The sequence below is a fragment of the Elephas maximus genome, chromosome 6, assembly GCF_024166365.1.
Source record: "Elephas maximus indicus isolate mEleMax1 chromosome 6, mEleMax1 primary haplotype, whole genome shotgun sequence".
NCBI lineage: Eukaryota > Metazoa > Chordata > Mammalia > Proboscidea > Elephantidae > Elephas > Elephas maximus.
The window spans coordinates 56,525,038-56,541,286 of record NC_064824.1 but is presented as its reverse complement, the minus strand read 5'-3'; the positions used below and the strand labels follow the sequence as shown (position 1 = coordinate 56,541,286).

At 42.4% G+C, this 16,249-nt stretch overlaps 1 protein-coding gene across 7 annotated transcripts in view; it reads right to left on the bottom strand.

Annotated features, from left to right (window-relative positions):
* TANC1 (tetratricopeptide repeat, ankyrin repeat and coiled-coil containing 1) overlaps window positions 1-16,249 on the bottom strand; it is a 307,158-nt gene that overhangs the window by 74,711 nt on the left and 216,198 nt on the right. For 6 of the 7 annotated variants that reach the window (XM_049888782.1, XM_049888776.1, XM_049888777.1 and 3 more), the window contains one exon: window positions 15,838-16,024. The exons of the other annotated variant lie outside the window; for it this stretch is intronic. In XM_049888782.1, coding sequence (XP_049744739.1) covers window positions 15,838-16,024 — 187 coding nt within the window. The remainder of the gene's footprint in view (window positions 1-15,837; window positions 16,025-16,249) is intronic. 7 annotated transcript variants of the gene reach the window in all.

Below are 16,249 nucleotides of genomic sequence, written 5' to 3'. Positions count from 1 at the left end.
GGACATGTTATCAGAAGGGACCAGTCCCTGGAGAAGGACATCTTACTTGGTAGAGGGTCAGCAAAAAACAGAAAGACCCTCAATGAGATGGATCGACTAGGCTGCAATAGTGGACTCAAACACAGCAACGATTGTGAGGATTGCACAGAACTGGGCAGTGTTTCATTTTGTCGTACATGGGGTCACTATGAGTCAGAATCAACTTGGTATCACCTAACACCACCATGAGTCAAGCAGAAAATTCGACCCTCAGATTTAAATTGTATAACATCTGTTCAAGATGATCCAGAGTGACTGAATTGATTTTACTCCTTCGGTGACACGGAATGCAATACCTCTATGTAATCAGTGCAGCAAAAGTACCAGCATACTGCGGAATGAAACGTTAACCTCAAAGAAAGAAAACCAGCATGGAAAAAAAAGAAAGGGATGAAAACGCCCTTTTCTAGGCATCTCGGCAAAAGAGCTGGAGGAATATGATGGAAGAAAGAAGCACTCCTAACTCTACCTAGTTTCTACAAACAGCCACCTCCAATTTGAAGATGCTGAGCCCTTGCAACCAGAGGTCACTGGGCCACTCACACTGCGCCACTGACCTGACACTGGCTTGGAATCCTGCCAGCTTCCTTGGGAACAGAGGCCAAGTCCAGTGATCCCTTCATGCTCTCTATTTGGTTCTCAGTAGCCCAGGCCTTTTACTGCAAGCGTGTTAAATGGGAATACACCTGGCTGAGCACATTCAGACTCCAGCTGCCTGAATTAAGCTTCTTTATCAACACGCTATGACACAAATGCTTTATCAACAGGCTGGTGAGTTGGCTCAAATGGAGTCAGTTATTTAGGACCAAAAGCCTGAAGGGGTTTGGTTTTGTTTCTTTTTACAATGATCTTTGAGGTTCACATGTAATCAAAAGACAAAACAATTTCTTCACTGTGACCACAGGGCACCTCATTATTAATTCTAAGATGGTCTTTACTCCCTATGCTTCAGCCTGAGCCTATTATCCCCTGGTTCTCCCGTTCAAAAGTCCCACCTGTGAGCTGAACGTTAACAGTATCCGTACACCTAGTAGGTGCTCAATAAATGCTTTGCTTATTGAATGAACAAGCAAATGAACAAACTTCAATTCCACTGTGGTCAGAGACACTATAGTTAACCTCATTGTTATTGGTTCAAGATTGTCAGTATTATGTCTCCAGCCAAAGAGTGAGCTGATCTGAGGCATGGCCCATCACGTCTTCTGCTGTCTGTCACTGCTCCTAGGACTTCCAAGTATTCTATCAGCAGTATCAACCCTCCTTGCCATCTTCTTGGACTTAAACCACAGCTTTATATTTTTTAATGTATTTTTTTTGTATGAGCATAAGTACAGCAAGTGTGACTCTTTCTATCCTAAAAACGCTGATGATGGTAACAGCAGCAGCTAATGTTTATTGAAGGTTTACTATACGCCAGTTCTGATGCTAAGTGCTTTACAAAAATACTGATTTATTCATGAGATTATTGGTTATTAATAGTAATAAATTATTAATGGTAACCTTGTAAATAAGTTATGTGCATAAAATACAGGCAGTTCTTTAACAGACTGCATTACAAACCTTTATTTATGAGCCCACTGTTTGGAACTCACAATGCTTTTCCTGGAGACATGTTGTAATTGGTTAGGTTCCCAAGCTACTCCAATGTAGAAGAGGAAAGTTCTAAACTAGGAGGTGGGGGTGATTTGATTGGTTTTATCATTGTGGTTGTTTTATTTAGGGTCACATATTCTTAAATTGAAAAATAAAGTCAAAGTGACATTCTTCCTCATTTACTCTGGTAAAGTACCACAGGATTCAGTGATAGAACTGTCACCTTCCACATGGGAGACCCAGGTTCAATTCCTGGCCAATGCACCTCATGTGTGGCCACCACCCGCCTGTCTCCATTTGTTTGTGAAGGCTTACACGTTGCTATGGTGCTGAACAGGTTTTGGCGGAGTTTCCAGGCTAAGATAGACTAGGAAGAAAGGCCTGGCAATCTACATCCAAAAAGCAGTCAGTGAAATGAAAATCCTCTGGATCACAATGGCCCATCCACAATCAGTCATGGGGTTGGCACAGAACCAGGCAGAGTTTCACTCCATTGTGCATGGGGTTGTCATGAGGTCTGAGTCAGAGGCCAACTCGATGGCAGCTAAGAACAGCTGCACCAAGTGTCACAGACACACAGGAGAATCAAACCATCAAGGATCTGAGTCCTAACTTGGACTGCAAGCAGCAGGAACAGGGGACTCGAACCTCCTAGCTTCCTGTTGCAAGTAATGGCACCCAAAGTAGGTCCTGAGGTCCCAGGAAGCAGCTGAGGAGAGCAGGGAAAGCCTAGGAAGGGCTCCTGGATTGCAGGGAACCCACTTCTCACTGTGTAACAGCAGGTGCCCAGGACCTGATGAGTGGAAACTTTCAGGTCCTGGCAGAGAAAAAAGGAAAATAGGTGGGGGAGGAAGACCCCAGCTACAGAACAGTAGCTGGGAAGAGAAATCCCAGATGGGTACTATTTTAAAAGGTCAAAACCTGTACGCAGGACACACTCTAGTGATAAAGAAAGAAGAGCCAGTCCTCCGGACTGCCTTTCTGAAGTTCACCTGAGAGGCACTCCACCGTCCACCCACCAGGGCTCTGAGAGGTAGGCAGAAGCAGCTCTGAAGCCACACGTGCTGGCAGAAGATGCCCCACGGAGATTTCCCTACTCACAACTACCCCTCCCTGGGATCCAATACCAGATCAAGCCCACACCACTTGAAACGCAGCCAGAGTGCTTTCATCTCGGCTCAGCTCTGATCAAGGCCTGAGGCAGATCCAGCGGGGCAGAGAAGGCCAGAGTCAGGTTTCCCACAAACCAAGAACCACATCAAATAGGGCAGCTCCACTGTCTCCAAGAAAGAGAAAGCTAGTTCTTACACTAAACAACAAGCTACTCAAAAATATTTTTCTTCTAAGCTAAGAGAAATTCAAACTCCTTGTTAAACTATCCCAGCCACCTTTAAGTTAACATACATGCATACACTAAACTAGGAGAAAGTCTTAAGTATGATGACATAAAAAAAAAAAAAAAGCTCTAAAAAATAAAAGCTGATTATTTTACTTATACTTGTGGCATTTCCTGGTGACTGGATAATCTTTGAAGCTCCCTAACAGCTCAGAAATCATAACATTACTCCTTCAACCAGTACAGATGCCAGCTTAAGTCAGTTAAGGCTTGCCATCATCACCGTAACTGGGTCTCAGCCACTCTTCCAACATGCAGGATTCTGCAAAACAAGGGATTTATCAGGCCTTAATTTTCATCAAGCGGGGAGGTAAGGCCATGCCACATAGTTTAGTATTAAGATAGGTTTTGTACTGCCCATTGATTTGTGTGTAGCTTCTGACTCTCCGTATAGTTTCAAAATTCCTTTTAGCCAGACACAGTGTCTTATCTTCCTCTGTAGTAACAGCAAAGCAGACCAGACCTGTAAGACTTCTACAGCACTTGCTCAGTGTTAAGACATACACGTGACCACCACACCTGTGAGAACAGGTGGACAGGCAAGAATCACTGGCCTCACTTTACAGGTAGCAAAACAGACTCAGGGGAAACTGATTATCATGCTTGCTCTCTCTCTCTCACATGCGCGTGCGCGCGCACACGCACGCGCACACACACACACACGAGCTAATGGTTTGTGTCCAACCAGTTCTTCTGACTGCACGTGCAATATGCTTTTAAAACTCCCTCTGCCTTGCACAGTGCTCAACACATAAAAGCAGTTCTGTAAGTATCAGTTGTAATAAAACTGTATTTCTTCTCCTTCCCAGCTTTTCTTCACTTTCTCTTTCGTATTTTGAAGGTTCTTTCTACACGGAAAGGAACATACACAAAGCAGAATCGGCACCTCTAAGGGTGGGGCCCTGGCACTGGTATTTTTTAAAAGCTCCCCAGGTGATTCAAAAGTGCAGTGAGGGGTGAGAAGCTCTGATGTGGGAGGGGGAGGGGCAAAGAAACAGTGAGGAAATAGATAGGCAGACAGGCAGACAGACAATACAGTACGGGTCCACGGTACAATGGATCTAAATCAAATGATAAGTTTAAAAGAACATCAAATATATGCCACCTAGAAAAGATGTCTCTCTTTGAGCTACTGAAAAGACAAGAGGTAAAAACTGCAAAGAACTTGGGTTTAAACCCTGGGTTCCCTCTTTTCAAGGACCCATAAGGAGGTCCGTCTCTCAGGGCCAAGTACCAGGAATGGGCGCAATTTTGCCTTTACTTTGTGAGTATCATTTTATGTATATGATTCGTTCCTCTCTTTACAATGGCTATTAGAAACATAACAGCGAAATGTTCTGCCCACTTATAAGCAAAATTAATACAATCTTATAATAATAGAGTAGTGCAAGTACATAATTTATAAATGCAGATATTTGAGATGCATGCACAGATTTTTCTAATAGGGTTACACGATCAGAACAGTTTGTACAGCACATCATTTCCTTAATTCCCCTCCTCCAACTCATACTCACACTGGAAAAGAAAAATCTGGTTTTATTAAATGTCTATTTGTGCGCATTTCAAATCTTTGGTGGGGAGTGTAAATAAGCATCCTTATTTAAGGATAAGATCATCAACAATAATAGTGGCTAACACGAAGCCACTGGTGAAAAACAGACCCCAGGAATTGACAGAACACCAACTGAGATGTTTCAACAAACGGATGCAACACTGGAAGCACTCAGTCATCTAAGCCAAGAACTATGGAAGATGGCTACCTGGCCAACTGACTGGAAGGGATCCGTATTTGTGCCCATTCCAAAGAAAAGTGACCCAAAAGAACGTGAAAATTATCAAACAATATCATTAATATCACACACAAGTAAAATTATGCAGACAATAATTCAAAAACAGTTGCAGCAGTACAATAGGAAACTGCCAGAAATTCAAGCCAGATTCAGAAGAGGATGTGGAACCAGGGATATCATTACTGATGTCAAATGGATCTTAGCTGAAAGCAGGGAATACCAGAAAGATGTTTACTTTTGTTTTATTGACTATGCAAAAACATTGGACTGTGTGGATCATAATAAATTATGGCTAACATTGCAAAGAATGAGGATTCCAGAACACTTAATTGTGCTCATGTAGAACCTTTACACAGACCAAGAGGCAGTCGTTCAAACAGAAAAAGGGAATACTGGGTGGTTTAAAATCAGGAAAGGTGTGCGTCAGGGTTGTATTCTTTCACCATACTTATTCAATCTGTACACTGAGCAAATAATTCGAGAAGCTGTACTACATGACACAGGGCATCAGGATTGGAGGAAGACTCATTCACAACCTGCGATATGCAGATGACACAACCTTGCTTGCTGAAAGTGAAGAGAACCTGAAACACTTACTGATGAAGATCAAAGATTACTGACTTTAGTATGAATTGCACCTTAACATAAACCAAACAAAAATCCTTACAAATGGACCAATAAGCAACATCATGATAAACAGAGGAAAGACTGAAGTTGTCAAGGTTTTCGTTTTACTTGGATCCACAATCACTGCCCATGGAAGCAGCAGTCAAGAAATAAAAAAATGCACTGCATTGCACAAATCTGCTGCAAAATACCTCTTTCACTTAAAAAGCAAATATGTCATCTTGAGGACTAAGGTGCACCTGACCCAAGCCATAGTATTTTCAATCACCTCATAGGCATGTGAAAGCTACACAATGAATAAGTAAGACCGAAGAATTGATGCCTTTGAATTATGATGTTGGCAAAGAACACTGAGTATTCCACAGACTGCCAGAAGAATGAACAAATGTGTATTGGAAGAAGTACAGCCAGAATGCTCCTCGGAAGGGAAGATGGCAAGACTTTGTCTCACACACGTTGGACATGTTACCAAGAGGGACCAGTCACTGAAGAAGGGCATCATGCTTGGTAAAGTAGAGGATCAGTGAAAAAAGAGGAAGACCTTCAACAAGATGGACTGACACTGTGGCTGCAACAACGAGCTCAAACACAGACAACAATTGCGAAGATGGTGTAGGACTGTGCAGTGTTTCGTTCCGTTGTACATAGGGTCACTGTGAGTTGTAGCCAACTCAACGGCACCTGATAACAGTAACATGAGTATTATACTAGTGCCTACTATGTGCTGGGCTGTGTTCTAAGCCCTTATTGTATCTCAACTCACTGAGTCCCCTTATCAGCCCAATGGGCAGGAAAGCCCCACGCCATCTCAAGCTGTGCTCTAGAACAATGTTCTACAACTATTCTGACCATGTGACACTATTAGAAAAATCTGAGCATGCATCGTAAATATATGTACTTACAAATTATGTACCTGCACTACTCTATTATTATAACATAAAACATACACAAAAATATACACTTTTGAAGAATGAGAAAAACAGAAACTAAAATGTTCTTCAAGCATCCCATAAATAGTCTCCAATACTCCATTTCCAAAGCCAGGACTCTATGAAGAGAATAATCTGTCCCTCTCCAGGCTGTGGAGAGAATGAGTTGCGAGGGCACATGTAAAATGCCTCATATATCCTGAAACTCAAAAATGTTTTTCTCCTCACGTACCTCAAGAAAAATAAACACATTTAAACCTCCATATTCAGTTTAATGGTGGATAGGAAGAGTTTAAAAGTTAAAGCACTGGACCAATAAATTAAAGGTCAAACAAAGAAACGAGCATACAGCTGCTTATAAAAATGGGAGACAGGAAGAAGTGACTAAAAATGAAAATCCAACTGCTGTAGCTACTGCCCTGTCTGACCTGTCTAAGATCACCAACTTATAAAGGGAAGTTTCACTGCAGAAAAGAAAATCTAAAGGAGATAAGGAGAAGATCAAAGAGGAGAGAGGAGGCAGCGATGTGACAAATACCCTACCCCTTCACCTGATGGAGGTTCTGCTCCTCTCCTTTGCAGGCACACCTCATATCTAACAGTGGTTTGTGCCAACATGCCATATTTTGGATTCCCCTGAGCAACAAAGAGAAAGACTGCATGCATGAAACCAGCGTGCGTTACACCTTTCTCATCAGAAAGGCGAGGCTGGGCTTCTTCCTCCGCCCCACTCCTAGCCCTGTGCCTTCCCCCACCAAACCAACAAACTCGAAAAAGAACAAAGTCCGGGGCTCACCTGCAGTCACAGCTTTTAACCGCCCTCAGCCTAACAAGGAGAGGGTGCCTGTGAAGGTGCTCATGCTAACTCGCCCTCTTCCAGAATGCCAAAGGGAACGCCACAGGGAGGGCAGCTTGAATTACCTCCGGCTCCAGGGGACTTGCTGGCTTCTTTTTCTGGAACTTGCCCATGAACAACAGCTTGGATTTCTGGTCAGCCCTGTCTAACGCGCTGCAGGCCCCATACCCCTTCTGGCATTGCACAGGGAGTCCTGTTCTTTGGATTGTGACAGACAGATCTCTGTACCAAATCTCCAGCTCAGTGCTCACTCATGTTGCGTAAGGCACGGAGCAAGGCCAGGGGACCGAGCCATGCATTCATAACAGGATTCACCAGGCCCTTTGATTTCCGATGGGGCAGGAGAGCCTGCCTTACTCGGCCACACTGCCCATACTTGGTCTGACATAGCAGGGACACCATTCAGAGAAAACCTCTGGATTGAAACATTTAAGTTTTCTAGCAATAGCACATGGCATGGGGTTTTGTTAAAGTTTGACATAATCCATACACGGAGTGCACAGACACTGAAGCTTCTGACATACTCCAGTGACTCCAAGGAGTCTCAGACTATCTTCCAAGTGGGAAAGAGCACATGGCACTATTTTGTTGTTGCTGGGTGCTGTCGACGTGATTCAACTCACAGCGACCCAAGGTGACAGAATGGATTTCCTAGGTTGTAATCTTTACAAAAGCAGATCACCAGGTCTTTTTCCTGCAGAGCCATTGTGTGGGTTCAAACTGCCAACCTTTCGGTTAGCACTCGATTGCTTAACTGTTGCGGCACCAGGGCTCCTTACAGCAGAATTAGTAGTTGGTTTTTTTTATTACCATGCACTTAAAACATACATCTTCCATCAAAGGTGTCAGTCATAGCTATGTTTTAAACTCTTTTCGGTAATTTAAAATTAGCTCAGACCTTCCATGGGACAGGACACCATTGTTTGATCTCACAGGTGAATAGATTTTGAAAACAGACACTGTCCCTTATTGTTACTGTCTCAGGACCAAGCAAATGTGTGCCCGGTACACTGTAAGTGCCAATAAACACTTGCTAAACCAAGAGCCCAGCCTGAAGAATACAACCTCAGTCAGAATCAAAGTACAGCAGGAGCTTTGCTGTCTCAAATCATCATGAGGATTTTTTTCCCACATTGTCTATTACCAAATTATAGATGTAAAGAAAAAATTTCCTTCTTTACCCAAGAGACAAACAGAGCTTCTCTAATTAAGAATGATTTTTTTAAATTGCAGGCAATGTAGCAAGATGAATATTAATGCAGATTGGAAACACTCTAAATAGTTATTACCAAATCAATTTTAAAAGCATTTCAATTTGGGAGCAAGCAGGGCATACAGGTGCAAGAAAGCAGCATGAGCATAACATAGAAATGGTAGGATTTACAAGTCAAAAAAGAAAAGAAAATACAATTGATTTATCTTTTCGAGCGTCTGCATCTGATCATCTCAGCTGAAACACAAAGTCCAGGAAATAAAACATCTCAAGCTACCTCTGAAATCACTTTCGTTTTACAACCCTCGGAGGGGGAAGAGAGCCAAGGGAAGATGAAAGTCAGTCCATAATAAGTTTTTTGTTTTTTTTAATGTCCCAAGCAACTGGGAAGAAAAACGAATATTATCAAACTCTAGCAAGCACCAGCAGGGTACTAACCAAATGTCCGGTATTTCACTGCAAACCACTTCTGCAGGAAAAATGTCTCTGTGAAGGTACTCCACTGTCTAAATTTATACCTACCTCTCAGCTTAAAACCAAGCAGGAGGAAAATAAATGCAAGCCAAAGGCAGCAGCAGGAAGAGCCTAGAAGTTCATGGTTTACCCTTTTCAAATTCTGAGCACTGAGTCATCCTGAAAGCTACCTGGCTGGTGGAATGTGGTGGCTCCCGAGTTCCAGCTCAGCTATTTGGAAGCCTGCAGGCAGATGGCAGAGGGGGAGGAAAGGCAGCCATCACCCACTCAGCTAAGCAGAGTCCTCTCTTCATAGAGCTGGCCACACACCATCAGCTACTCTCAAAAGGAAACAGACTTGAGACACTAGGCAAATACTTTGGGGACTATAAATTTCAGTAGGTAAAAGGAGATATGAGAGGAAAGAAATGGACAATATGACTAACTTTTAAGGGGGCCCCTCCTCAACCAGAATTTTTCTAATTGCTACCTTTAAAGTCCTTCTCCTTGGCACATCTACCATTAATGGATAGGAAAGGTTTTTTTTTTTCTTCTTTTTTAAAGTCTTGATAAGAAATCCGGTTTTGGTTTGTTTCTCCTCATTCAATCTTCACCCTCCTTCCTTCTAAACGGAGAAGTGGCCCAATTCCTTAAACATGTATATATAAATATACATACAAGAAGCCCTTGTGGCACAGTGCTTAAGTACTTGGCTGCTAACTGAAAGGTCTGCTGTTTGAACCCACCAGCCACTCCACAGGAGAACGATGTGGCAGTCTGCCTCCATAAAGATTTACAGCCTTCGAACCCTATGGAGCAGTTCAACTCTGTCCTATAGGGTTGCTATGAGTCAGAACAGACTCAACAGCAATGGGTTTTATATATTTATTTATATCTGTATGTATATCTGTATGCATGCATATATAAAGAAGCCCTGGTGGTACAATGGTTAAGCTCTTGGCTGCTAACTAAAACTTTGGAGGTTCAGACCCAACAGCCACTCCTCAAAGGAAAGATATGAGAATCTGCTTCCATAAAGACTGCAGCCTTGGAGACCCTATGAGGCAGTTCTACTCTGTCCTATAGGGTCACTATCAGTCAGAATTGACTCAACAGCAAGGGGTTTAGTTTTATGTATACATAAGGAGCCCTGGTGGTGCAATAGTTAAGTGCTTGGCTGCTAACTGAAAAGGTCAGTGGTTCAAATCCACCCAGTGCTACGAGGAAGAAAAGACGTAGTGATCTGCTTCTGTAAAGATTATAGCCTCGGGAACCCTATGGGGCAGAGTTCTACTCAGTCCCATACGGTTGTTATGAGTCAGAATTGACTTCACAGCACCTAGAAACAGCATACGTATATATACGTACATGTATTTTTTATAATATGGATATAAACAAAAATCAAACAGTATGCCTAACTCAAAAAGTGTCTTAAAAAAAAAAACAACGTATTTCCAATGATGCCATTTTTTGATCAGACTGATTTTCACTCACATTCCAACAAATACACATACTTTTTTTTCCCCCTAAGCTGGCAGTAATTAATACAGGTGACAGATTCCATTTATAACATTAGAAACAAGTTATATGCAAGGCAGTGTCATTAAGAAGAAACGTTTTTTTCTCAGGCATGGTAGAAACACCTTTAGAAGCATACTTCTTTATAAAGTTTTTTCTTTCCCAAGCAAGATAATTGAAAAGCTACTCTATGGTGATTGGGTACGGCTGGATTTCACATGTAGGTTTTCACATCACAAATTTGAAAATCAGACACTCTAACTGCTAAGTAATGCCAACAATTTTAATATCTAAAGAGTAAGGGACTTTATTTAAAAAAAATAAAAAAGAATATTCATGGGAAATTCAGTTAATCTCATCCAGCTTAGACTATATTTCTACATGACAGAATTATTATACTTCTGAAGACATTTCTGTTGGAAAAACTTGAACCTTCCGAAATAGGATGAAGTGGGACTCCCCTCTGGATTCCATAATAAAGTTGGACCAGGGAGGGGAAGGTTCTAAAAAGCCCTGGCCTCCACAGAGAAAGGCTGGAAGAGGGCTAATCAATTTTTTCTTAGTAGTCTTCATTTTGTAGAATAGTTTTAAGGTTTACAGGAAATTGTGCAGAGAACACACAGCACCCATATACACTCAACCCCCTATATATTATTTCTCCTATTAACATCTTGCATTACTGACATACATTTGTTGCAATTAATGAACCAATATCAACACACTGTTACTAACTAAAGCCCACAGTTACCATTAGGGGTCACTCTGTGATGAACAGCCCTGTGAGTTTTGACAAGTGCATGCCATGTGTCCACCATTATAGTACGATACAGAATAGTTTCACTGCCCTAAAAATGCCCTGTGTTCCACCTATTCATCCCTCCTCCTGAATGTCAGTTTTTCTAATGGTCACTAGCCTGTCTTTCTCCCACTAAGCAGATTCTAAAAAGAAAATTCCATTCACTAGAATACGTCAAAATCAGTGGAAGCAGAACACAGGCAGGGCACCCATGACAGCCCGAGAGGGCTGCCCGGGCATGCAGGAACACAGCTTCTCTTCCCTGTGTCTGCTGGCCAACACTATTTAAATATAATCAGCACAATGGAAATCAGATTAAATAGTAAAGGAGGCCCAGAAATTTTTTTTAAATAATTTTTATTGTGCTTTAAGTGAAAGTTTACAAATCAAGTCAGTCTCTTACATATAAACTTATATACACCTTACTACATACTCCAATTTACCCTCCCCCTAATGAGTCAGCCCACTCCCTCCTTCCAGTCTTTCCTTTTGTGACCGTTTTGCCAGTTTCTAACCCTTTCTACCCTCCCATCTCCCCTCTAGACAGGAGATGCCAACACAGTCTCAAGTGTCCACCTGATACAAGTAGCTCACTCCTCATCAGCATCTCTCTCCAACCCATTGTCCAGTCCAATCCATGTCCGATGAGTTGTCTTCAGGAATGGTTCCTGTCCTGGCCCAGAAATTTTTAAGGGTGGGCTAGCATTGTTTGAAATTTCCCCTAAATGCCCTAAATAAACCCTGCTAATAATGCACATGGAACACTGATCTGAGCCCCATATGGGAGCTGATTGTACCCCGAAACTTGTAATGCCACATCAGCTAGGTGCACCTTACACAGACCCAAACCTTTTCCATTCCAACCCCCAAACTATTGGTTGACAAATTGTCAACTTCTTAAAATGGAAAATTAAATGGAAAGCCTCTTCCTCCCCTTTCCAGGCCCTGTGTAATTTGGAACATGGATTCTCACCAGCCTTTCTACAACCAGCTGTCAGGCCTTCCACAGCAGGAAGCCAAAGTATCTCACTTTCATCTCTGCTCACTAGGCTCCCAGCCTTTCTTGAAAATTTTACTCTGTTAAACGTGTAAGATGCCCAAAGGTTGCCATTCCCAGGCTATACTTCATTAAAACAAGCATGTTCTTCAGGCAGAAAAAGCACCTCCCAACCCTTGGTAATCACAGAACCACAGCTGAGTCACAGTTACCCGCTCCCTGTGAGACAAGGGAACCTACGTGCCCCGTGTGTTGATTTAAAGGAAGCTCTTTCCCTTCTCTGACCCCACCACTCCTGCCTCTTCAAAGACCTATGATCACCTCTGCCTGGAAAGGAAATACTTTTCTTTTCCTTCTCCTCCCTACCACACCTCCATGAATCCCTTGACAACAGGTTCTAATTCTATAGGTCATGGAAGGAGAAAGACCAGAGGAACATTGTCACAGTTATAGTGTTCCCTTCCTCCCTGCAGAACAGCTAACATCAACTCCAGAAGCTGGGGGTCTTCTGTAAAACAGGGACTTACCATTTCCTAACTCCTCTCTCTTGCACCTCAATTGTTGCCAACTCTTATGCTCAGCTGAGGGAACACGCTGGTTTGAGCCAAGGACAGAAGAGCAGCCCCAATGACATGAAATGTGCCACTGTATTTAAGACAGAGCTTAAATAGAGTAGTAATTCAAATAAAAGGTTTGATAAAGCCAACTTGGAATGGGAATCCTGCATAGCTTCTTTAACAACCAACTCCTTCAATGCAACTTGAGAGTACCAACAATTCTCTTTAATTTCTCATTTCCAACACTCTGCTAGGGACCAGGGAGATAGATGAAATAATACAGGGGAGATCTCTGCCCGAATAAAGACAATGCTAAATAATAAAATCAGAATAAATACATTGAAGAAAAATATCAGGTGCAATGGGAGACATTAATAACAGGACTAACCAGTCTGCAGAGACTTGGTGGCACAGTGGTTAAGAGCTCACGATGTCAGGCTGATAACCAAAAGGTCGAGAGTTCGAATTCACCAGTTGCTCCTTGGAAACCTCATGGGGCAGTTCTATTCTATCCTATAGGGTCACTTTGAGTCAGGATTGACTCAGTAGTTTTTTTTTTTTTTTTAGTCAGTCTGATATTGGCTGGGGTCATTTTAAATCACCACTACCCATCTATCATTTTGTTGTACTGTGGTGACTTGCATGTTGCTATGATGCTGGAAGCTATAACACCAGTATTTCAAATACCAGCAGGGTCACCCATGGTAGAAAGGTTTTAGCAGCACTTCCAGACTAAGACAGACTAGGAAGAAAGGCCTGGCTATCTAATTCCAAAAATTAGCCAGTGAAAACTCTATGGATCACAACAGAACACTGTCCAATGTAGTGCTGGAGATGAACCTCCTAGGTTGGAAGGCACTCAAAATACACAGTGGCCACAACAATGGACTCAAGCATGTCTGCATCATGTGAATGGTATGGGACTAGGCAGTGTGTCCTTCATACTGGGGTTACCATGAGTCGGAGCCACCTTGACAGCTAATGACAACAAACTTTAAATCAAGTACTAATTACAAGCCTGAATATTCCTGCCTCTCAAACGTTCATTGACAGTACAGAAAACTAACTTGCCACCTTTGCTTTCTCCTGTTAAGGGTACTTGTTAACTTATAGCACTGTATCTCAATTAGAGAGAGGGACAGGGAGAGAGGCGGGCATGAATGAATGAATACGGTGGTTCTCTTTTATTGAAAAAGTTTGTAACTGTCAAAACAAGAAGCTGACTTGGTTATAGTCAGAGGCTTACAACGTCAATGCCAGAACATACAATAAAAAGTCTGTCAAAAAAAAAAGTGTAACACTAGCCAACTCCTTGAAGGAACATAAACTCTCTGGAGGAGACAAAATTTCAGAAGAGCTAAGAGCACAGTGAAGAAAGTCATCTGGCCAGTACAGAATTAGTAACACTAATATTAATCATGGATAACTCAGGAAGAGCCAGAGTCTGAGAAAAGAAGTACGACCTGAAAAAAAAAATTAATTACACTAAATAGCAGGTGGGAAAGCAGGGTAAGATGAGAACAGCGAATTAGTAGAGTAAGCTCACTGGAAGGCCTTGAAGCTTGGTGAAAAGAATTTAAACTTGCTACGAAAAATTCAGCCCACCATTTACATGCAACATCTAGAAGCGGCTAGTCTATAAAGAAATAGAGTAGATCAGTGGTCACCTAGGGCTGGGGACTTGGAGGGAGAAGGGAGACTGACTTCTAATGGGTACAGGGTTTCTTTTTTGGAATGATGAAATGTTCTAAAATTAGACTGTGGTTACACAGCTCTGTAAATAAACTAAAAATCATCCAGATGATTTAAATGGGTAAAATTTGTGACATATAAATTATATCTCAATAAAGCAGCTGAAACAAAACAAAAACTCAGAACCACTAAAGATCCTGATCAAAGTGAAAACTGAGAAAAGAGTCTGCCTTCCTTAAGCTGACGGGCCCCTCCATGGAGCCATGCTAAGGACTATACCAGAGTCAAAAATCCATTCCCGGGAATCTCACAGACCTTCTGAGGCAATCTCCAAAGCACAAACCAAACAAATCCGCAACTTAGTTTTTCAAATTACACTTGAAAGACACTGCAGGTGACTGAAGAAAATAAAGAGGTCAAATCCCATTCCATGTGATTACATATTTATTTAAGTGGGGCCTCAGTTCATAATAAAATGTAAAATATCCCTCAAAAACACGTGGGTAACTCAGCAAAATGGATGGAGTTAAACGGGTCGGCACAGCTCCACAAACAACAATGTATCTGTAGAGCAGGGGAGAACCTGAACAAGCCCAGCAGGCACCAAGCTGGAGGCCTGAGAAACCCAGAGGCCCAAGCCCACCTCCAGAAACATGGACCCGATCTGTCTGGTAATGGGACCTAAAAGTAAGGGTTCTTAACCAGTTCCCTGGATGGTTCTAATGCACACTTGGGATCAGTAAGCACTGATTAGTCACAATCCTTACCTTTAGAGAGAAGGAAAGCAGTGTGCAGAAATGCCCATTAATGTTGCTCACGCTACCTGACTAATTGGCCTAAGAGTCAGGACTAGAACCCATGTCTCTTTACCACCTCACCTACTGTGTGGTAAGGGTGTGTGGGGGCACAGGGAGGGCACCCTTGGGAAACCCTGGCCTCAACCCAGTGGTCAGATCCCATTATAAGAATCTCTAAAGAACAAATCCCTAAACTGTTGTGGGGAAAATAAATTACCCTAAGATTGGGTTTAGGAGACTTCTAAATAGGCAGGATTTCATTGTCCTACCATATGTCCCAGTAAGACCCTGTCCCCAACAAATGGAGTTAGTCGGTAAATAGGCAAGATTTCTGTAATTGCACAGGGCAGCTGTGATCTGGAAAGGTTTTACCCAACAAGCACAAAGTTGTAAAATAAGCATCAAGGAATTTAAAAGCCGATGCTGCACACAGAGCCAGTGTCGTATCCAAAAAAAAAAAAAACGGCAGGCACTGGCAGGGCGACCTTCACAGATCACTCTACAAACCCTCTTAGAGAAGTGACTGTTAACGCTCCGGCTGCCGTGCGCTGAGCCATTCCATTACCAAGCAGTGTGCTTCTTACCTATAATTCCACTGTCCTTGCTTTCCAGGGTGGAACTAGGGCTGCTAATGGTCTCACAGGGACTTTGGGTGGCTGCCGTCTTGCTGACACAGCTATTCAAGGTTGAGCAGGGGCTATCGGTGCTAGGTGATGCGGTGCTGCTTGTTAGTGTGGAGCAAGGACTGATGCCTTGGCTAGGAGCTGTGCACTGCAAGACGAACGGAATGAGGAGTTAGCACGGCTTACACAGGATGCTTCCACACATTCTTTTGCTTTTGACATCAAAACAATGAACCTAAAACAAAGGAAACTTGAAGACAGCTCCTAAAATCTATGGAGCTTAAATAGACATATGGTCTTCTAAATTTTAAAAGAGAAATACCTTTGTTCTTTTCCCCTCTTTGTTATTTACTTTTTTACTGAAAGGGTAGTC